The sequence below is a fragment of the Phacochoerus africanus genome, chromosome 6 (assembly GCF_016906955.1).
Source record: "Phacochoerus africanus isolate WHEZ1 chromosome 6, ROS_Pafr_v1, whole genome shotgun sequence".
Lineage (NCBI taxonomy): Eukaryota > Metazoa > Chordata > Mammalia > Artiodactyla > Suidae > Phacochoerus > Phacochoerus africanus.
In genome coordinates, this window is record NC_062549.1 from 8,682,027 (window position 1) to 8,704,515 (window position 22,489).

The following is a 22,489-nucleotide window of genomic DNA, read 5'->3' on the forward strand; positions in this document are numbered from 1 at the left end:
GGCGTTCTTCCAGGATTCAGAGATAGGATGCTGAGAACTTGCACTTGCTTAGAGACATAATAGTAAACACAATGCAAATATGATCCATTTAGGCAGTGACGGATATAATGAATAAGTAGAAGAGAAAGGGGTTGGGGAAAAGGGTAACCTTAGAAAAGACCCTCAAATGTGAAAGAGAACTGTTCTAGGAAGTTGGGACTGGGCTGGGATGGAACGCACGTGCGTGTGTTGATGCTTTTGGGGGATGAGGATTAGCAAATGTTAGGGAACCTCGCTCGGTCTCCAGCTTCCACGTGGAGCTTTTTTCACCCAGGCGATTCACTTTCTCCCAGAATCTGCCCTGACTAATTACGGACCTGCTCCAACTCATCACTGGGCATTAATCTATTGGTCAGCACTGACGGGGGTCCTGCTGGGCTTGGAGGCACATTTCTATATGCCAGTTCATGGCATCTTCGCCAAACCCATCCCTCGGTCCCTTAACTGAGGAATAGTCAATTTCTGGGCAAACTCTTCTTTTGCATCAAGCAGTGTATTTTTGTGCTGATACGGCACCATTGGGAGGATGTCAGCCTTGTAATACAGTTTTTGTTTTTGTTTTAAGGGCCACACATGCAGCATATGGAAGGTCCCTGGCTAGGGGGTCCAATCAGAGCTGTAGCCGCCTGCCTACACCACAGCCACAGCAACACCAGATCCGAGCCATGTCTGTGACCTACCCCACAGCTCATGGCAAAGCTGGATCCTTAAGGCATGAGCAAGGCTGAGGATGGAACACTTGTTCTCATGAACACTAGTTAGGCTTGTTACTGCAGAGCCTTGTAGGATAGTTGAACTTCCTTCTTGAAACTCCGTCGTCCTTGGTTCCGAGATTTCTGCCCACCATTCACACAGATCCTCCTCCTCCGTCACCACCACACCCCCACCCTTTCTTTTCTGCTTTCCTCCTCCAGTTCTCCTCCCCTGCCCCATCTCTTCTCTCCTCCAGCCCTCTGCCCTTCTCTGTCTTTCACTCTCCCTGGCCAACCCTCCAGGCAAATCCAGAGCCCTATTCCACAGGCAGGCCTCCTGATCACTCCTTCTTATACACTACAGACCAATCCTAGGGGGGTTCGAAAGGCAAGATCCCCAGTGATTTAACAAAATCCAGCCCCACCTACCTGAGGCCACACCTTCCTCACCTCTCGCGGGATCTCAACCAGCTGAAGCTCTGCCCTTGCTAGTCTGCCCCCTGGAAGGCACTTCTGGACATTTACTTAGCTGTTCCAGCTTGTCATTTATTTCATTTTCACTGTTCTTTTTAGGGCCGCACATACAGACATTCCCAGTCTACACCACAGCCACAGCAACTCGGGCTGGGAGCCGAGTCTGCAACCTACACCACAGCTCATGGCCACTCCGGATCCTTAACCCACTCAGCGAGGCCAGGGATCGAATCGGCGTCCTCATGGATGCTAGTCCGGTTCATTAGCCACTGAGCCACCACGGGACCTCCCAGCTTGCTATTTCAATCTCACCTCAAACTGTCACCTCCACAATGAGGCCTTCCAGGACTAGCCAGTTGAAAGAAGTTCTCCGCTTCTAGCACGATACGGTATTTTTTTTCTTCACTGAACTATCAATACGGGAAATTACACTGTTTATGTTTGGTTTCCCGTTGTTGTTTTCAACCTTCCGAGAGAAGGCAAGCTTTCTGAGCCGAGGGACCTCGTGTGCCCTGGTCCTAGAACACTGCCGCTCTCAGGAGACGCTCACGCGGGTTCAGTCATGGACTGAATGAATGAACAGCAACTTGGGCATGGGAGGGAATGACTTGCCTAGAGCACAAGTTAGGAGCCAAGCCGATTCCGGTGTCCTGTTTCTCAGCCTCTGCTCGCTGGAGCTGGTGGAGATGCCATTCAAGGGCCTGGGAGGTGAGGGCTGAACTCTCCACCACCGACCGCGCACCTAAGGGAAGAAGAGGGAGCCAGGAGCATTTGCTTACCCCCGAGCGGGTGTGTTCCCGGTGCGCTCGGCCTCAGCCAACTCAGCAACTTGGATTTTACCTCCAAAGCCTAGAAGCTGGCTGGGGAGATGAGACTTAAAAGATGCAGGGGCCAGGAGAACGCGGAAAAAGAGGCAGCCCCCGAGCCTCGCCTTCTCTCCCCTGACAACGCCCGGGCCGGGAAAGCCCCAACGCCCACGCGAGCGCGGGGAGCCGGGCGAGGGCTCGGCTGCGGGGGCGGCCTCCCCGGCGATCCCCCGGTCTCCCCGCGCGCGGGGTGGGGGCCTCGGGGAGGGGCGGGGCCTCCCGCCGCGACGGGGCGGGACAATGGGGCCCCACCCCGGCGAGGGCGGGCGGGAGGCGGCGTGCGTTCGGCCCGCCGCGCGCTCGCCCGCTCGCCCGCTCGCGCGCTGCTGCAGCTGGAGCGAGGCTGAGGCTGGAGCGGGCGGGGAGGGGCGCGGGTGGGAGCGCGGAGGAGGGAGGAGGCGGCGGCGGCGCGTGTGGCGGGCGGGCGGGAGGGCGGCTGGCACCGGGCTTGTAAATAAACTGCGATGCTGTCTCGGGCTCGCCGGTCCGGGTGCCGCCGCCGCCGCCGCCGCTCCGGAGCGCCGGTGCCCGGCTCCCGTCGCCGCGCGCCCTAGCGCCTCCGCGCCAGCCTCGCGCGCCCTCGCCGGCTGCTCGCAGCCCCCGGTCCGCGCCCCTCGGGGTCCCGCGGCTGACCCGCGCGGGATGTGACCCCTTCCCCCTGCCCCCCGGGGCTCCGCCTTTGCCTGCTTTGGGGGGGCTGGGTGGGGAGGGGCGCGCGGATCATGGCATTGGAGTTCCCGGGTTTGCAGCCGCCGCCGCCGCCTAGTCCACGCACCCCGAGCGCCCCTTCTTCCCGAAGCAGCAGCGGAGAAGGCGAAGCGGCCGGCGGAGGCGAGGCAGATGGGGCTCAAGGCGCGCAGGGCGGCGGGGGCGGCTGGCGGCGGCGGCGACGGGGGCGGCGGAGGCGGCGGGGCCGCTAACCCGGCCGGAGGGGACGCGGCGGCGGCCGGCGACGAGGAGCGGAAAGTGGGGCTGGCGCCGGGCGACGTGGAGCAAGTCACCTTGGCGCTCGGGGCCGGAGCGGACAAAGACGGGACCCTGCTGCTGGAGGGTGGCGGTCGCGACGAGGGGCTGCGGAGGACCCCGCAGGGCATCGGGCTCCTGGCCAAGACCCCCCTGAGTCGCCCGGTCAAGCGGAACAACGCCAAGTACCGGCGCATCCAAACTTTGATCTACGACGCCCTCGAGAGACCGCGGGGCTGGGCGCTGCTCTACCACGCGCTCGTGTGAGTACCAGGCGGCTCGGGGCGCCCCTCGGAGGCGGCGCGTGGCGGGGGGGCGGGGGGCGAGGTGGGGGCTGGAGCTGAGGACCGCTCGGGGGCTTCAAAGTCCAGGAGCGCGGGTCTGCCGCATGGGAGGCCGGTCTGCCCTCTGCTGTGTCTGTGTGTCGGGGACCACTCTGGGTGTTGGACACCAGGGCTTACAAGATCCAAGCGCGGCTGCTCAGCTGATTTGGAGATTGGGTTGGCGTGTTTGTGTGCGCGCGCGGGTGCGCATTTATGGCACCTTCTCCGGATGTTGGTATCCAAGCTTAGGAGAATTATGTGGTGTTTCCAGTTAACGAGGACTGAACACGATAAGGCGGATCCTCCCATGCGTTCTATTTTTCTGCTTGGGGTGGGTCTCTTCTCTTGGGATCGCTGCTGAGTTTAGATGATACGTCCAGGAGTTGGGGATGGGAGTGGTACACTGCCCACAGTGGTGTGTGTGTGTGTGCGTGTGTGTGTGTGCGCGCTTGCTTGCTTGCTTGCTTGTGCCATTCTTCTTAGGGCACCATTCTGGTTTGGAAGGGAGCTTGGTTTGCTCCATTTGGGGACCTGGGCTGGTCAGAAAGCATGTATTGGGGTTCTTTTTAGGGAAGCTAATGAGAGAGGGGGATGGGAGGTAGGTTGCTTATGATTCTCAGGCTCCAAGTCTCAACTGAGGGGTGAGGGTTTAACAGGGCCAGCAGGTGAGGGCAGGGGGATTATTTTGGCTGAAACATCTCCACAGTTTGATCTTAACGTCAGCTGCTTCCCCTTCTCTTGCTTGGGCTGAGCGGAGGTAGTGGGAGTGGTAAGGGGTCTGGGCTGGAGGTTTGCTTTGCCCCCAGGCTCCCTTTCCCTGGAAGGAGTCTTCTTCTAGTCAGCATGTAACTGCGTGGTGGAAAGGAAGGTGGAGCTTCTTGTGCACCTGACTCTGGATAGAAAATCCCGCTGTATTTGGGAAGAGGGAGAGGATGGTAGGGGTGGTTCCTCTCCCAGCAGGGGAAATCGTGTCTGTCAGCACACACCTCGGGGCTGGCAGGGCACTTCCAGGGACCTCTTACTTCCTGTCTGTGGCTTAGTCATCCTGATGGCTGCTTTTTAAGAAGCTGTACCATTAACAGGACTGTGCCGGGGAACCGGCCGGGACCTTGACCCCTCTTGTGTGCCATTAGTCGTGGCTATTCCTCTCTGCCCTTCTCCGATTGATCCCTTCCCTACCTGGTGGGAAGGAGTTCAGGGAGCCTTGGAGTTCCACTACGTGCCAATCTTACTTGGTTGGAAACTGCTTTTCCCGATTTGGCCACCAGGTGGGGGCGTCTGCCCAGGACCTCGGGCTTGGCAACAGGTTTCATCAGAGAGGTTACCAAAGCCCAGAAAGGGTGCCTCCGGGAAACTGAGGAACCAACCAGAGCCAGGAGGGCCTCCGCCAGGAATATGGCTGGTCTGGCCTTTGGGTGGCCCAGCCTTTGGCAACCACGTCTGCGTGTACTTAGAGGTGTTAGTGGCTGGAGAGGAGGGCTAGCGGTTGTTGGTCTTCCATTTGCTTTCTTCAGGTGGTACAAAGGGATGAAAATATTTTCATTTCAGTCTCTAGCACTGTTTAGTTAAATTGGGCTGAAGATGATACTGGAAAATGCAGTAATAAAAATGGCACAAAAATTATTCGCGTGTACACGGATGTACACAGCCTCGCTTGTCCTCTTGCAGGTAAATGCTGTTGAGGATGTATTGGCTGGCTTCCCAGCCCACAGTCCCACTGGAGTGTGTGGACTTCCTCCCCCCTCCCCCCCATTTTCCAGCCAGTGTTCCAGCCAGTCTTGCCTAGTCTGGGGAAGGGCTAGCTAAGGCATTCATTTTATCCTTCTCTGAAATTATTCCATCACCTGAAAACAGGGTTGGGAATGCCAAAACCTGTATGTAGTCTCAGTTTCCCAGGAAGGATCCAGGAAAATGTCAAACTGTGACGGAAAGAAGAATGGAATACCGAGCTGGGCACTTTCACCCCTGCGAACCATGTATATCATTCTCATTGCAGTTCTGTGATGTGGGGATTGTTACCTACATTTGATAGGTGAGGGCGTGAAAACGAAAACAGATAAAACTACTTGCCCAGGGTTACACAGCTGAGGTTTTGGAACTCACATATGAATGCAGTGGGTTATCTCTCTTTCTGAGCCCCGATCGCAGTTCTGACTTTCTGCTGACAACTGTGGGAGTCTGGGTATTTCCCTAGGTGTCACTGGGTCTCCCTCGGCCCATTGGTGATGGAGGACTCTTAGTCATGCCTCCGCCTCCTCTTCCTCGCTCACAGTTGGAAAATGGCTGGAAATGGAGTTTGGAATCAAAGCAGGAGCTTGGTCAGAACCCAGGGACATGTGAGATGGCCTGGGGGGTGGGGTGGGATTGTGGATTCTGATTAATTGGATGTTATTACAGGAGAACCCATGTTTGGTTGGTTTGAGCTCGCTATTGAAGCATACCTAGTTAGTGGTTGGGTGGTTAATGGCCTAAGTGGACCAGGAAACACTGTCCTGTCATCGGGTTGGTTTTAGGCTTAAAGAAAGTCGTCTATATGAATGGAATTAACCCAGCATTAGGCATGAAGTATTTATTAGTTGAGTCTGAAACAGGGTTTCTTTAAAAGTCATATGCACCTGCTACTGTGGCTGTGCTAAGGCTGTCTGGGGACTCGTCCTTCTTAGCCTGTTAGTGGAAAGATGCTGGCTTCATCTTGGCATTATTACTGGTTTGGCACCATGCAAGCATCCTGCTAGCTGGGTATGATCAATCGCTCATCAGTAGACAGAACAAGGGAAAATGATCACAAGAGATGCACACTGATTGCATTCTGAGTTGGACCAGCCCCAGGGACATCTTGTAGGCGAGGCTGAGAAGTGGCGCTCAAGGACCCAACAGCTGCTTTGGAAGGTAAAAGGCCTGGCTGGTGAGCTTTAGGCTGTTGACTGCAGGATCTGCCGCCCCCAAAGTGGAGGGGAGACACTGGCCTCTCACTAGGACCCCTCTTTAAGGCAGAGTCTTAGCAAATATTTGAGGTAAGAGAAATTTGATTACCCAAACTGGTTTTGTGTCTTACAGCTGGAATGGTCTTGGGCAAGTTGCTGGATTTCTGAGCTTTGGTTTCTTCCTCTAGAAATGTTATCAGTATAGGGGAATCTTGTGGAGTTAGGAGTGCCTTCGGTAGAAGAAATACTCAAGAATTATTTGTGTTTAACGTTAGTTAATGGAAGTGCCTTCTGTGCCTGGCACTCGTCTAGACATTGGGGATAACAGCAGCAAACAAAATCAAGCAAAACAAAAGTCTAATCTCTGCCCCCAAGAGAACATATATTCTAATAACTTCTTAATAATATTCAGAATCATTTAATAATAACACTGATGTTAGCAGAAATCTCAGGATTTGACCATCTGGTCAACTTGCCTGCCCAGGCAGAAGGAATCCCTTCAACAGCATCTCAGCCAGCGCTACAACTTGTAATTCATTATTAAAGGGACATGATTTATCTCTTTTAGATCATGCTGGATTCAGTTCTCTCAACTGTTCTATTTCTCTGACTCTATTCATCCCATTCTCCTTCTTTTCAGCCCCCATATGTCTTATTCTCATTTCCTGCCAGATCCTTAAACTCCTCAGTCCATCCTCCCCCTTTTTTTTCACCCCATTAATCATCCTCTTTGCATTTCCTTCCTTAGTTTTTTTTTCCCTCTCATTGAGAAGCAAGGGTTTTTGAGAAGTCCTTGTTCTTTTTAAAATTGTTTTATTGTGATGAGAACACTTAACATGAGATCTATCATCTTAACGAAGATTTTGGTGTCCAGTCCATTATCGCTGCCTATAGGACAGCGTTTACAGCAGATCTCTCATCTTGCTTAACTGATACGTAATTGCTCACTGACTAGTAACCCCCTGTTTCCCCTTCCCTCCAGCTCCTGGTAACCACCGTTTCACTCTCTGACTATGCATTTGACCATTTCAGATTCCTCATACAAGTAGAATTATGACTGGCTTATTTCACTTACTTCGTGTCTTCAGGGTTCATTTGTAGTATCACTTACCGCAGAATTTCCTTCTTAAAGACCGAGTAGTATTCCATTTTCTTTATCCAAGCGTCTGTTGATGGACATTTAGGTTGCCTCCACATCTGGGCGAATGTGAGTAGTATTTCAGTGAATATGGACGTGGTAACATCTCTTTGAGATCCTGTTTACAGTCTTGGGGGAAAATATTCAGAAGTGGGATTGCTGGATCACACAACGGTTCTATTTTTAATTTTTGAGGAACCTCCATACTGTTTTCCAGGTGCATCATTTTGCATTTCCGGCAACAAAGTGTAAGGCTTGCAGTTTCTTCACATTCTCACCGCCACTTGTTGTCTCGTGCTTTATCGGGTTTTGTTTGTTTGTTTGTTTTTGGTAATAGCCGTTCTTTCTCAGTGGTAAGAGCGTGATCTTTGAAGTCAGACCCGGATTTAATCCACCTCTCCTGTGTCCTTGCTTTGTGACCTGGAGCAACGCGCTTCTCTTTCCTGGATTTCAGTTTCTTTATTTCTGATATGGAGATAATAATGCTGACCGCCCCCCCCGGGGGGGAGGGTGTTGTAAAATGGAATTGAGGGATCGATAGTAAGCTCCTAAACATTGCATGGTGTTGATTTGCAATCTCAGGAATTCCCCAGGTGAAATCTGAAAATGTTCCCGTACACGGAGGACAAGGAGAGACCAAAGAAAGAGGCAGCCCATTGTAGATGAAGAAGCAGAAAAATTACATTGCTACCCAAGATCAGTAGATGTCCATACCCATCTGCCAGCCACTTAAAAGTTTATATAGAGGCTTTAATGGGGTTCAGTAACGTTCATTGTCTGGATGGTCTCAACAGGAAGTGCTCGCTCAAGGCTCTGTCCTTGGAAATGGCTCCCACTGTGGGAAAGGTGGGCAGAGCGTACATTTCCAGCACTGGAGGGATGAGGAGCCAGCTTGTGGGTCAATCGGTGGTCATGACCTCCGCTAACCTATTGTAGATTTCAGTAAATAGTGGGTTTTTTTTTTTTTTTGCTTCCCCTCTCAGTTGCATTCAATCCGCCTTTTCCTTGCACCCCTCATAAAAATCCATGCCCCCGACCCTTTCTGAGAGTCCCATTTGATTTTTCATTTTCTGAGCTCCCTGCCTTCTTCCTGGCTCTCTTTTTTATGGCATTTTTTCAAACCACTCAAGCAGAGGGAAGAAGTCCCGTAAGGGGTCACTGGCCACAACCCACAGTATCAGATCTCTGGGCTGCAGTGAGGCTGTGTGCTGGGAATGACACTGGCCAGTTTCTAGGAAATGGGCTCACATCAAGTGGCCATTCGTGCTGGACGGGAGGGAGCCAAGGGGTCCCTCTTTTATAAACAAATGTCAGATGCTGAGAAGTTACCTGATTTGCTCAAGCTCTTGAAGCTGCCGCCCTCAGCGGTGGAGCTGGGATGGTGCTGGAGTCCTCCATCCACGAGGTGGTGCCTTCCTCACCATGTCCTGGCTGTCCTTCCTCTCTGGACGCAACACACGCAAAGAGTAGCAGAGATAGGCTGAAGCGCTCCCTCCCTGGGCGAGGTGCTTGCAGCTGCGTTTCGTGAAAGTTCCCAAGGGAAACCAGTGCTTCGGCTCTGTGGGCCACACTTTGGGTAACAAGGCTTCTCAGCCTTCATCATGCATGTGAATCATCCAGGCAAGAAGGCACCGTAGGAGAAATCTGGCCAACTCCGCCTGACCCAGGACCATCCAACTTGGGTATAATGCTGTGAACTGACCCTACCCGCCTCCTGAATAAATTCATTGGAAATTTACAGTTGGTAAATTACATCTTTGTGCCCAAGATGACCTGAATGTAATCATGAAGAAATAACAAAGTCAGTGTCAAATCAATCGTGGGACAGCCTGCAACATATCTGGCGTCTTTTCCAAAGAGTCCATGTTGTGAAAACAAAGGCGAGGGTACCTGTTTCCGTTAAAGGTAGTGAAACCACGTGCAGTGCTTGAAAATCCCCGGTTGGGACTACAACAAACTTCTGCAGCACAGAAGAAGGGATCGGCTAAACGAAAAGATGACCATGGGCGGGGAGACACTGTTTGCAACCGTGTATATGTGACGGGTTAATATCCAAAATTTGTAAAGAATTCAACCAACTCAATAGCAAGCAAGCAAATAACCTGATTAAAAAGCGGGGAAAGGATCTGAATAGACATTCTTTCCGGAATATATACACACGGCCAACAACTCCATGAAAAGATGCTGAGCACCACTGGTCATCAGGGACATGCAAATCAAAACTGCAGTGAGAGAGCACCTCACACCTGTCAGAATGGCTGTCATCAAAAAGACCATAACTAGTGCTGGTGAGGGTGTGGAGACAAGGGAACCCTCCTGCACCGTTGGTGGGAATGTACACTGGCGTAGGTGCTATGGAAAAACAGGATGGCGGTTTCTCAGAAAATTAAAAATAGGACTACGGTATGATCCAGCAGTCCCACTTCTGGATAGGTATCCAAAGGAGATGAGATCAGTATCTTGAAGAGCTGTTTGTGCTTCCGTGTTCACTGCAGTATTATTTATAACAGACAAGATAAGGGGACAACCTGAGTGTCCATTGAGATGCATGAATAGATAAAGAAATTGTGGCGTATCCAGAAAATGGAATATTTTTCAGCCAAAAAAGGAAGGAAATCATGCTATTTGCAACAGCATGGGTGAACCTTGAGGGTATTATGCTGAGAGAAACAAATCAGAGAAAGACAGATATTGTATTCTCTCACTTATACGTGGAATCTAAAGAAATTGAACTCGGGCACAGAAATCAGCCTGGTGGTTGCCAGGGTGTAGGGTGGGAGGGCAGTGTAGGAAATGGGTGAAGATGATCAAAGGCATGAACTTGCTGTCATAAGATGAATAGGTCCTGGGATCTGAGGCGCAGCACGGGGACTCTAGTTAAAAATAACTCTGTTGTAAAGTCGAACATTGCTAAGAGAGCAGATCCTAAAAATTCTCACCAAAGAAAAAAGTCACCTATATGCAGTGTTGGATGTGTCTTTGAACCTTATTTTGGTTATCATTTCACAATATACATGTATATTTAATCATCACATTGTGCCCTTAAACTTACACCATGTTACGTGACAATTACATGTCAGTAAAGCCAGAAAAACCACCAACAAACCAATACATCTGATAATTCTTGGTTGGACCCCAAACTGAAAAGATAAATACGAGTAGAGGATATTTAATAGGGACAGTTAAAAACCTTGAACATGGACTCCATATTAGGTGACATTATTATGTCCAAATTTAATTTCTTAAGTATGATAATTGCATTGTGGTTATAAAGTGAATATTCTATCTTCTAAGGGATATATGCTGTAATTTTTAGTGGTAAAGGGTTATACTGCAATTTACTTTTTTAATAATAATATAGTATTATCGTAACAGTAGTACGCTGGAAGCAATATAAAGACCTCAAAATACATACACTTAATGGAATATTATAAAACACTTTAAATGCTAGTTATTTATTCATTCATACAAAAATAGAATAGTTACCAAGTTGTCCGCAAGGGGTTGTATTAATTCTTACTCTTCCTAGGATTGTCCCTATACCTTCAATGACAATGAACAATATCATTTTTAAAGAGTGGTCAGTGGTAACTTGTGTTATTTTATATGTTATTTTCTAGGTGGAAACATGCTAAAGTTGTATGTTTAAAAGATTATGTCAATTAAGGAGGGATGTCTACCCGGTGCCATGGCCGAATATCTGGGGTTTTCTTTCTTTTCATTCCTGTAAGGAGATGTGGCTTAAGTTTTGAATTGGGTTAATTCAGGATAGCTTCTGCTCCTAAAGAGAAATACTCATTGAAGGTCCAGTTGTATTTCTTTTTTTTTCCCCCCTTACTTAACCCTATGTATTTGATTCATTTAATCCTGATTGCCCATGAAGGACAAATGTCTTTTTTTTTTTTTTTAAATGTGTGAGATTTTTTTTCTTTTTTTTTTATTACTCAGTGAATTTATTACATTCGTAGTTGTACAATGACCACAATCCAATTTTATAGGATTTCCATCCCACACCCCAGCGCATCGGTTCAGCACAGATACAGACCACTTAAGAGCATGTGTGTGTGTACACAACACACACACACACGCAGGATGAGAGAGAAGGAAGCAAACGTGGCAATGACATTAACAGTTGGAAAATCAAGGGGAAGAGTATACCTGCTGGGATTATATTCCTCTTCTAATTAAGACATTTTTTTAAGTAGAACGTTAAAAAAAAAAAAATTTAAGGGCATTCCCATCATGGCTCAGCAGAAACAAATCTGACTAGTATCCATGAGGATACAGGTTTGATCCCTGGCCTCACTCAGTGGAATAAGGATCCAGCATTGCCGTAAGCTGTGGTGTAGGTCGAAGATGCGGCTTGGATCCTGCGTTGCTGTGGCTGTGGGGTAGGCCGGCAGCTGCAGCTCTGATTCAACCCCTAGCCTGGGAACTTCCATAGCCTCAGAATTTCTCTTTGACTTCTTTTTGAATTTACAAATTTTTTAAGTAAAACTTTTAGTTGAAGTATAAGTGGTGTACAGTGTTGTGTTAGCTTCATATGTATAGCAAAACAGTTCAGCTCATATATATATATATATATATATATGTATATATATATGTATATACACATCCGTACACACATACACACACACATATATATGTTCTTTTTCAGAATCTTTTCCCTTACAGGTTATTGTGAAATGTTGAATACAGTTCCCAGCACTTTGTCCAGGTGATGGCAAACATTGCACCTTGCATGCTAAGGTCATTCGTTTCAAAGCCACACATACTGACTCCACTGCCAGGCTTTGGGCCAGGCCACGGAGAGAGATGAACCACAGTCTGTTCCTGTGGAGACAAAGACTGGAAACAACTGAATGTAACTAGTAAATGCAGCAAGAGCGTGCAAAGGAGGACCCCAGGCATGCAGAACGAAGAAGCACTGCTAAGCCTCCCGTGTCCGGGGAGACCTCTGCAAAGGCGGTGTAAGCAGCGGAGAGAAGAGGAAGGAATGTGCTGATGACCAGTTGATGACCAGTCTCCCTCTCCTACTTGGAGAACAGAAGGCTCCCTTTAATTACAGTGAATACTAAATTATTACTCTTGCATTGTGGGGTGGCTCCCCCTTGTAAGTCTATATTCATTAAAACAGATTTCTTCAGTGTTTAAAAAGTTCCTCAGTAAGTGTGACCCTATGGTTGTGTTCCAGGGAGCTGTCTCACTTATCTGTAGCATGGTTTCTCTGGGTTGCGAATCGTGGGATCTGGACCCAATGCGCAGAAGAAAGAGGAAAGCCAAGTGCAGACGAGTCAGGCATCCATCCACAGGCCTCTGCTGGCCACTTGCCAAGGAGAGTGTCTCTCCCTATTGCAATTCCCAGTGCCTGGATCCCCTTTTTCTCCACCCTCCTGGCCCCCCAAGTCTAGCCCTCTACCAAGAGTCATATAAAAATACCCTCTGATCTCTTCTGAGCCCAACATTGAGTTGGGGCCTTCAAAACCACCATATGGGAGTTCCTGTTGTGGCTCATTGGGTTAAAGACCTGATATTGTCTCTGCGAGGATGTGGGTTCACTCCTTGGCCTCACCCAGTGAGTTAAGGATCCGGCATTGCTGCAAGCTGCAGCGTAGATCACAGATGTGGCTCAGACCCAGTGTTGCTGTGGCTGTGGCGTAGACCTCAGCTGCAGCTCCAATTTGACCCCTAGCTCAGGAACGTCCATATGCCTCAGGGGTGGCCATAAAAAAACAAAACAAAACCGAACCAAAAAACCCCATCATATTAATGTTTTCATCCATTCAAGTTGTCATAAGGTCACCTGTGAGGCAGCACCATCATCTGGTCCATTCATAGAAACATGATCAATTTTCATTAATAAAGGTCACTGACATTTACGGAGTTATAGCCCTGTGCTGCACTGGGTAAGCTTTTTTTTTTTTTTTTTGCTTCTTAGGGCTGTGCCACCCACGGCACATGGAAGTTCCCAGGCTAGGGGCTGAATCAGAACTGTAGCTGTTGGCCTACGCCACAGCCACAGAAACCCAGATCTGAGCCACATCTGTGACGTACACCACAGCTCACAGCAGAGCTGGATCCTTAAGGCACTGAGCGAGGCCAGGGATTGAACCCGCATCCTCTCAGAGATGTTGGGCCCTTAACTGCTGAGCCACAGGGGGAACTCCCGGGTTAAGCATTCTTGATGGTTTTTCTAAGGTGTGGCTGAGAGCCCAGCCTCCAGGAAATGGAAGCTCTCATCCCAGTCCTAGGCTACTTTGCTCTCTAGTCTACTTCTGATAACCCTATTGCTCATCTGATAAATGGCCTTAATATTCCCTGCCTCACACATTGTTGAAAGGATTAAATGAATGAATTCCCGAATGTGCTCAGCAGAGGCTAACAGTGTATCTTACTTTGTGTCCATCCAGAAGCCCCCTGAGACATGGCGCTCAGTTTAAGTGGTTTGTTTAGCGCAGGGTCGCATAGTCTTGTTTTCATCATCTCCCTTTTGAGAAGTCTTTTTGGACATGTTGTTCCCTGATGGCCCCCATCCGTGACGTTGTCATGCCACAGATACACTGTACACCTCTCTGTGTACTGTATGTATGTCCGGCTTGATATATAAAGAGAGTCAGCTTTTCCCCTCCAACCACACCCTCCCAGAACCAATTTTACCCCCTTGGAGGCAAGACCATCTCTGTTGAGAATGCATGATTGAGGAGGTGATTCCGAGAAAAATTGCTAAGATGAGTAAACTTGGAGAAAGTGGGGAAATGATACAGAGACGAGAAAGCAAACTGTATGCAGAAGGCTACCATGGGGGTAAATTAAAGCTGGTCCTCCTGGGGGCCCCTGGAAGGCAGTGGAGAAAAACGCAGAATTATCCTCAGACTCCATCCATCATTGGCTCGGGGCTGATCCCAGGGGTATTACCTGTCAGAGAAATCCCTGAGATAAAAATGGGGGTGTCTGCCAAAGGTATTTGTTTGCAGAAGGCCACCTTCGGCAGGTGCTGGGAGCGGTACCCAGAGCGGGTGGGAGCAGCACTGACGGTAACTGCTGTACATCGTCTCATTAAGTGAAGAAGATACTAGAATTTGAAGTTCACATATCTCTCTGTGCGCCCCCTCAGTGGTTCTCAAGGAAGGGAAGCTTTGTGGCCTAAGGGTCATGGCAATTCTGTTGGTGTGTTTTCCCTTCATCAATTTTTCATTTAGGAAAGTCATTCAGGAAAAAAAAAAAAAAAAAAAAGAAGGGAATTTAAAGCATTTGTAAATACATTGATTCTGGGCCTGGTAGCTAAGGATAGCCAAGCTTTTCAACCTTGTAGGATTTTGTGTGTAGGGTTGTAGAGTCCTCCAGAGCACCCCGAAACCAGGCATTGTCCGCCTCATCCTTTGCGAGAAGGAGCCGTATCCTTGTTGAAAACACCGTGTGTTCAACTATCAGATCTCACCGAATAAAACGAGAGGATGATTTTCTTGTATTTCGTTTCATGTATTATTTGATTTGATTTCATTGATTATTTTAGTTTTGCATGTTTAAAAGTTTGAACGTCCTGCTGGACGGTCGTGGTTCTGTTGTTCGTGTACACACCCCCCTTCTCTTTCAGAGTCTTTTCCCACCTAGAATATGGGGTATTCTGCCCACCGCAGAATGTTTGGCAGAGTTTCCTGCGCTCTCCAGGCGGGCTCCCTTGGCCAGTCACTCCATATACCTCAGTGGGCATGTGCCCATCCCAAACCCCCAGGCCTCCCCCCACCCCAGGACAGTTCTTTTCATACACATGGGGAACTTTAGTCCTGACAGGCTAATGCTGAGTGGTTTCTGTGATACTTTCAGGGAATGGAGCGTCTGATGAATGCGTAACACGAGAAACAGCGTTTTCAAAACAAGATTCAAATAGAGATTCCGGGTGCTCTCATGGACACGGCTTTCGGGGAGGGGAGGGCAGGAGCTTGGTTGTGAAGGGTGGTGCTGTCACATCTGCCACTTGCCTCCCTTCTGGTTTCCTGGGACGGTCATTACCGGCCACCTTCAGAATTCCGGAATGTTAACAGGACCGTGGACGTGTCGTGTTGATTCCTCTTCTGTGCCATGATTTCCACGGGGGGAGAAATCTCAGAGGAAAATCATCATCCTTCCTGTTTAACGTACTTGTCTCCCAATATCTACTTGTTTATCAGTCTCAAGGTATTCTGACGCATCATTCAGCAGACGTTGGTTTCAAGGCCTGGAAGATGCCAGGCCTCGGACTAGGAAGGAATAGAGGATACAGTGATGAATAAATTAGTTTCCGCCCTTTCTGGCCAAGGTCAAGTAGGTAAGTAAGTGATTACGTAGTAGTGCGATCCTTTTTTTTTTCTTTTCTTTTTAGGGCCATGCACACAGCACATGGAGGTTCCCAGGCTAGGGGTCTAATCAGAGCTGTAGCTGCTGGCCTAGGCCACAGCCACAGCCACATCAGATCCGAACCGAGTCTGCAACCTATGCCATAGCTCACAGCAATGCCAGATCCTTATCCCACTGAGTGAGGCCAGGGATCGAACCTGCACCCTCATGGATGCTAGTCAGATTCCTTTCTGCTGAGCCACACTGGGAACTCCGGTGTGACCCTTTTATATATGCATATGCTGTGTCTACATGACTCTCAGGAAAATTGCCAACATTGTTTAAATGAGCCAGGGCAGATTTCTGTCAATAAGAAGGAGGTTTCCATGTACATACAGGGTTAAAGACTATTTCTGTTTTCACTTTCTTTTTTAAAAATTGTTTTTAAAATTTTTTCTTTATTTTTAAAAATTGAAGTATAGTTGATTCACAATCAACTTTCCTTCATTTTTGTCCTTCATTTTCTCCTGTACAACCCTGACCGGAACTCTCACACATTTAGAAATCTGAGGTCTGGTTTATTCTCATGCCAAAGGATAGGTGTTGAACTCAATGCAAGACAAAGTGGGGTCGTACAGCCCAGCTAGCACTGAATGTTGGGTGAACCTGGAGTTGAGCTGTTTACAGAGGCAAGGACTTATTTTCTGGCTGTACTTGTTGCATGTGGGCACATATTCCCTCTTTGCAATCCAGGGCCTCATGCAACACCTGGCCCTCCAGATACTCAGTCTTGGGTAAATGCACGCAGTACCAGCCCCAAGAGACACAGTCGAGGTAAGAGAAGCAGAAATGGATGCGGATAAAACCTGGCTTTGAATCCCATACGGGCTGTGGTGTAGCCAAGTGACCTGGAGTGAGCCACTTAGCCAGCCTAAACCTGTTTCCTCACGTGTTACATAGGACTTGCTTATTCATATGGTCGTTATAAAGATTCAGTGAAACATCTGTCATACAGTTCAAAGCCTACCTAAGGCTCATGGTCAGTATCTGATCAATGGCTGGTCCCTCTCTCTTCTTTCAAAATTCTGCCAAGAGAAAAATGAGGTCAACTCAAGAAAGTCATCTTGAAGGTAGTATCCTAATTTCTAGCTTAAAGGTAGGTTCCGGACATGATGCAGTTCTGTTGGGATGTGTTGAGGTCTGACTGTACTCATGGCGAAAGAAAGGAATGTACCCCAAAAAGGGAAAAGAGGTGTATGAAGAAAACAATAACCCTGCCCAACTCAGGTTTCCTGAGGAAGCAAAGGTGCTGAGAAAAACACTTTCCTAGCTACAAAACACCTGACTAGCAGGTCTCGAAACTGTCAAGGGCATCTAAAACAGGGAAAGACCAAGGAACTATCACAACCGAGAGGAGCTTAGGGAAACGTGACAGCTGAATGAGGTGAGCCTGGACCAGTAAAAGGACAGCGGGGAGAGCTAAGCGAGTCTAAATACAGAGTGGACTTCAGTAAATAATAATGTATCAGGATCAGTTCATTAATTACAACAACCGTACCGTGCTAGTCTAAGATATTAGTAATAAGAAGTGAAGCCGAGGGCAGGTTATATGGGAACTGACCATTCTATACTCTCGGTTTTTCTGTAAATTGAAAACCATTCTAAAAAGTAAAGTCTATTTAAAAAAAAAATTAATAGTGGAACTCTATAAGCTGAGTCATTGCATTTATAGATGTCTTCGAAACTCTTCAGTAGACATGGAGACTCAGCCCCAGGCAGGTGAGATCGTGTGCCCTGGGTCTCACAAGGAAGAGCTGAGATCTGGACCCACGTCATCTATTTTCAAGTCTAGTCTAGTTCTCTCTCTGTTACACCTTCATCGGCCCTTGTTTTATTAAGTGATGAGCATGAAATGTGATGCCCCCAACAGACGGTGTTCAGATCACATCACGTGTTCAGCACCATCATCTGGGTGGGGCCGGTGGAGCCAAGCCTCTTCTTCTTCTTTTTTTTTTTTTGTCTTTTTGCTATTTCTTTGGGCTGCTCCCGCAGCACATGGAGGTTCCCAGGCTAGGGGTCGAATCGGAGCTGTAGCCGCCAGCCTACGCCAAAGCCACAGCAATGCGGGATCTGAGCCGCTTCTGCAACCTACACCACAGCTCACGGCAATGCCGGATCGTTAACCCACTGAGCAAGGGCAGGGATCGAACCCGCAACCTCATGGTTCCTAGTCGGATTCGTTAACCACTGCGCCACGACGGGAACTCCTCAAGCCTCTTCTGACCACTTCCTGGGTACACATGAGGGGACAGGACCATATTCCCTTCTGTATCATTGAGCAGAACTGGCTCATCTGCTCCCCCATTTGGGTCAGTGGAATGAAGTTCAAGGGGACTGCTGTGATGGACGTTGACCCCTCCTGATCCACGTCCTGGGGTTTGGCACATTGCTGGCCAAAGTGAGGTTCTCTTAGGAGGAGAAAGATGGGGGAAGGCTTCCGAGTAGACACCCAACCCGTCTGCCATGCCATGGTCACTAGGAGCCCGTATCAGAGGCTTTGACTGTCACCATGGATGGTGCTGTCTCCTTGGGCAGGAAGGTCACACATTTGAGGGATTTTCAGCATTCTGGCCTCTGCCTACAAGATGTTATTGGAGCGCCTTGAGTTGGAATAACCCTAGCCACTCCCTGGCTTTTCCAGAAATTCCAGTGGAGGTGTTAGCATCCTCAGTTTGAGGACCACTAACCTCCAAATCCCATGACTCTGTGGCTGATATTTTGGTCTCAGATTCCCAGTTTTCATACTGTCAGTGATGGGTGGAAGCAAAAACACAGATGTAGGAGGCTGGAGGATTTAATACACCTGTGGGGTTTGTACAGTGCTTTTATGACTTCAAAAAAGCCTAAATTACTTTGGGGGCTAAAACAGGTTGGCTTAGGTAAAATACCCACGAACGTCATTTCAGAAGTTGGGGAAAAATGAAAGTTACATAAATCACGTAGATGCACAGGCACACACATCCCTCAGTCCCTGGGCTCCAGAGTTTGGAACATTAATTAGTGACACCGCATGGAACAAATTAAGCTGGGGACCTTGTTGCTTCCATCTGGAAGAAAAATAGCCCTGGGAAATGCTAATGCTGAAAGGGCAGAGCAGGGCACACATTCCTGGGGTACCACCAGGAGACAGACCCCCTCCAACCATGGAGCTCCCTGTTCCAGGAGCCTGGGGGCCTTGGCTGGGTGGGGAGGTCATGTGTAGATGAGAGCCTGCTTTGTGTTTCCGGTGGGGAAGGCGTGTTCGAGCAGGGGGTCTGAACCCCCACTGTGCGCCTTCGGGCTGATGGCACCTGACCTCTCTGGACCTCAGTTTTCTCATCTGTAAACTGGGGATATTAATAGTACCAACCTCAGAGTGTGGTAGTGAGAGTTAAATGAGTCAATGAGTAAAACATGTAGAAGAGCACAGGGCACGGAGTGAGAGCTGTGTGTGTCGGCAGTTATGGGGACAACCATCAGGGGACTCCAGGATTCACGCTGGAAACACAATGGGCTCTCAGAATCTGCCAGCCCAACAAACGGATCAGTCCAAGGAAGGACCAGGGAGTCTTAAGTGGGAAAAGGCAACCCTATTACTTTTTTAACTATAGTAAAATATAAAGCATAAAATGTATAGCATTTTAACCACAAGGATACAGTTCCGTGGTTTAATGGGCAACCATCACTGCCGTTTATCCATAGAGCCTCTTCGTCTTATAAAACTGAAACTTTGCATCTATTTGTCTGAACCCATGAGGGCTTCTAGAATAGAAATGCCATAGTCTGGATGGTTTAAGTAATAGACATTTGTTTCGCACAGCAATAGAGGCTCGGAAGTCCAGGATCGAGGCACTGGCAGACTTGGTGTCTGGGGAGGGCCCACTTGCTGGTTCTTGACGGCTTCTGGCTGTGTCCTCACACCATGGAAAGGGTGAAGCGGTTCTCCGGGGTCTTTTTTAGGGGCACGAATCCCTTCGGTGAGGGCTGCACCCTCATGACCTAATCACCTCCCTCACAGTGGTGGTTAGGATTTCAACACGAGGATTTAGGAGGACAGAGTTAAGAGTTGAATGGTGCTGCAGGAATCTGGTCTGTAGCGTGATCAGCACAAATGCCCCCTTCCTCCCTCCCGCCAGCCCCCAGCAGTTACCGTTGTACTTTCTGCCTCTGTGCATTTGACTCCTCTACCTTATATAAGTGAAATCTTGGACTATTTTTCTTCTGTAACTGGCTTGTTTCACTTAATATCATGTCCTCAAGCGTCATCCTGTTGTAGCAGGTGTCACATTTCCCCCCTTTCTTAAGGCTGAGCCATGTGCCATCATGTGTGTATTCCACATACTGGTTATTCACTCACCCCTCGGTGGGCACTTGGGTTCCGTCCATCTTCTGGCTGTTGTGAATGATGCTGCTGTGAACACGGGTGTGCAAAGCCACGTTCATGCCTTTCACCAGCACCCAGCTTCTCTCTGAGTGTCGCTGGCACGTTAAGCCAGTTTCACCCACTGCTCCTTGGCAAGGAGAGGAGAGGGAGGACTGTGCGAGGACTGGGCAATAAGATGGCCACTTGCTGGCTGAATAACATTGGGCAAGTCCTCCATCCCTCTGGGCCTCCATTTCTCCCTCTGCAAAATGGGGATGCTGTTTCCTTCCCTATAGTGTTGAGAGGATAAAATGAGTTATGACAGACACTTGGGACAGCGCTGACACGTAGTAAACCCTGTAAAACTGGAAGCTTCCTGTTATTTGTATAACATTCCGGCCACATCTCATGATTTTAATTTCATTATGACCTGACGTGGATGTTAGGAAGTGGAGGCTCAGAGAGGTTAGGTGACTTGCCTAGCGGCACACAGCAAGCAGGCTGTGGAGCTGCATGGCAGCCTGCCTGAACCTGAATACAAGCCATGTTCCCGTCCCAGTTTTTCCCTGGGCCTTTCTCCTTGAGCTGCAAAGGATGTGGCACCCTCATTCATCCTGCGTTAAGCCCCGCCTCAGCTGGTTTTCCATGAGTATCCTAACCAGATCAGGGCTCCAGTGCAGGCAGCAGCCACACCTGGTATGTGTTCTTCTCATTGGCAGTGCCAGGCATGACGCTGGGCATGAGGTCCGTGTTTCACAAACAATGTTGACTAATCCCCTTGGCCTTACAGCATCCAAGCTGAGTTCCAAACAAAATCCAGATCTGAACACGAGCATGCAAAGTGGCTGTTGGAAAGCTGAACGCGGCTGACTTCCGTGGGGACTCCACGGGCATGCCAGGAACTTGGCCGGCGGTGCAGGTTCTGTGCTCTTGTTGGGCCAGGTCAGCTCGACTGCCATTTCCTTACAGCTCTCGCGGCCCATTAGCAGAATTTAGCCAGAGTCTTTTGCGTGCAGATTTCTACTCCAGGTTTTTTTTTTAAGTCAGTGGCTGTCTGTGCTTGGAGATGCAATAAACAGATCAATAAGAATTGACCCGTTTCGGTCCATCCCTGTGGAAGGGTTGAAGTCCATCCCTCTCTGAAAGAATGTCCATCCTTTGTGCTCCTGGCAACTCTGCTTTTCCCTCCCACCCCCTTGCCTGTGCCAGTTGCCCGTGGAGGGGCGGAGACAAGAGGAAGGTGGCTACGAGTAGAGGCGATGGCTCTTGAAGGACAGAGACCACACTGGCTCCATCTTCCTCTTCAGCTTTCAACCTGCCTTGCACCTGCCTTGTGGGTCTCTGCCTGGGGAAGGGTGTGTGACGTTAGCCCCTCTGAGCCCAGTGGTCCTCAGGCATCCTGTTCATCAACGATTCCTCGAATCTTCTGTTGTGAGGTCTGTGGCTGGACCTGCTGCGTGTGCAGCAGGTTGGGTAATAACGCCTCCCCTTTTCCTGGCAGGCAGGGGAGCATCCTCATAATTCAGTGGGCAGAGCATTGGGGTTGGGGTTTGGGCACGGGGCAATGAACTTGGGTGAGTCTTGGGCCTGCGTTGAGCCTTCATTTTCCTATTTATGAAACTTTAAGGCCTTCGCTGGCTCTGACCTTCCATGATTCCAGCTTTGCCCCTTTGCTTATTTAACCCGTGGGAATTGGTGTTGCCCATTGATCAGTTGCCTCCCATACGTAGCTCCTGTTTCTCGCACCATTTCCTAATTTCCCTTTGGGGGCTTTATCCCACCCTGTTCTTAACCAGGGTGTCTGGTTCAGAGTAACGCCATGCCCAACTTTAGAGGTGGGCTGTCTTGGGAATCATCCAGTCAGCCTGCCTCCTCCAGCCCCAGTGGTGGGCACAGGGCCACCCAGGCAGAGCCAGTGGGAGAAGAGGGTGGATCTGCAGACTTGGGAGCGCATACCCCAAGTGTCTTCTCTTGTGAGTGGTGTGGTGTGAAGGTGTGAAATCTGGAGCATCTGCAGTCATTTTGCTAACATGAGTCAGGGAGCTGGAGAAGTGGTGGAAAGAAGTGGGAGAGGAAGTGACCACTTCGCAGGTCCTGCAGTCGAAGGCTAAGCCCCGTGAGGTGGCGTGGGAAGACCTGACTGCAGGCTGAAAGGCAGGTGGTTGGGAAGGCTGGCATGGTGGGGAATGAGGAAATGGACATGGCTGTGTAGACCACAGTAAACACATTAGTTTGTCCCTAAGGCCCCAGGTTTCCCTGCAGGGCATGGCGTGCTCATATTTGTGTTTTGTAAGGATGACTTTACTGATGGGTGAAGAAGGGATGGGGCTTAGGGATACATGGTCCTTAGTTATT

The 22,489-nt window shown here is 49.2% G+C and overlaps 1 protein-coding gene across 1 annotated transcript in view; it reads left to right on the plus strand.

Moving 5' to 3' along the window:
- Positions 1–2,793: 2,793 nt before the first annotated feature.
- KCNQ3 (potassium voltage-gated channel subfamily Q member 3) overlaps positions 2,794–22,489 on the plus strand; it is a 302,377-nt gene continuing 282,681 nt past the window's right edge. The window contains 2 exon segments of the mRNA XM_047783229.1: positions 2,794–2,841; positions 2,843–3,297. Coding sequence (XP_047639185.1) covers positions 2,794–2,841; positions 2,843–3,297 — 503 coding nt within the window.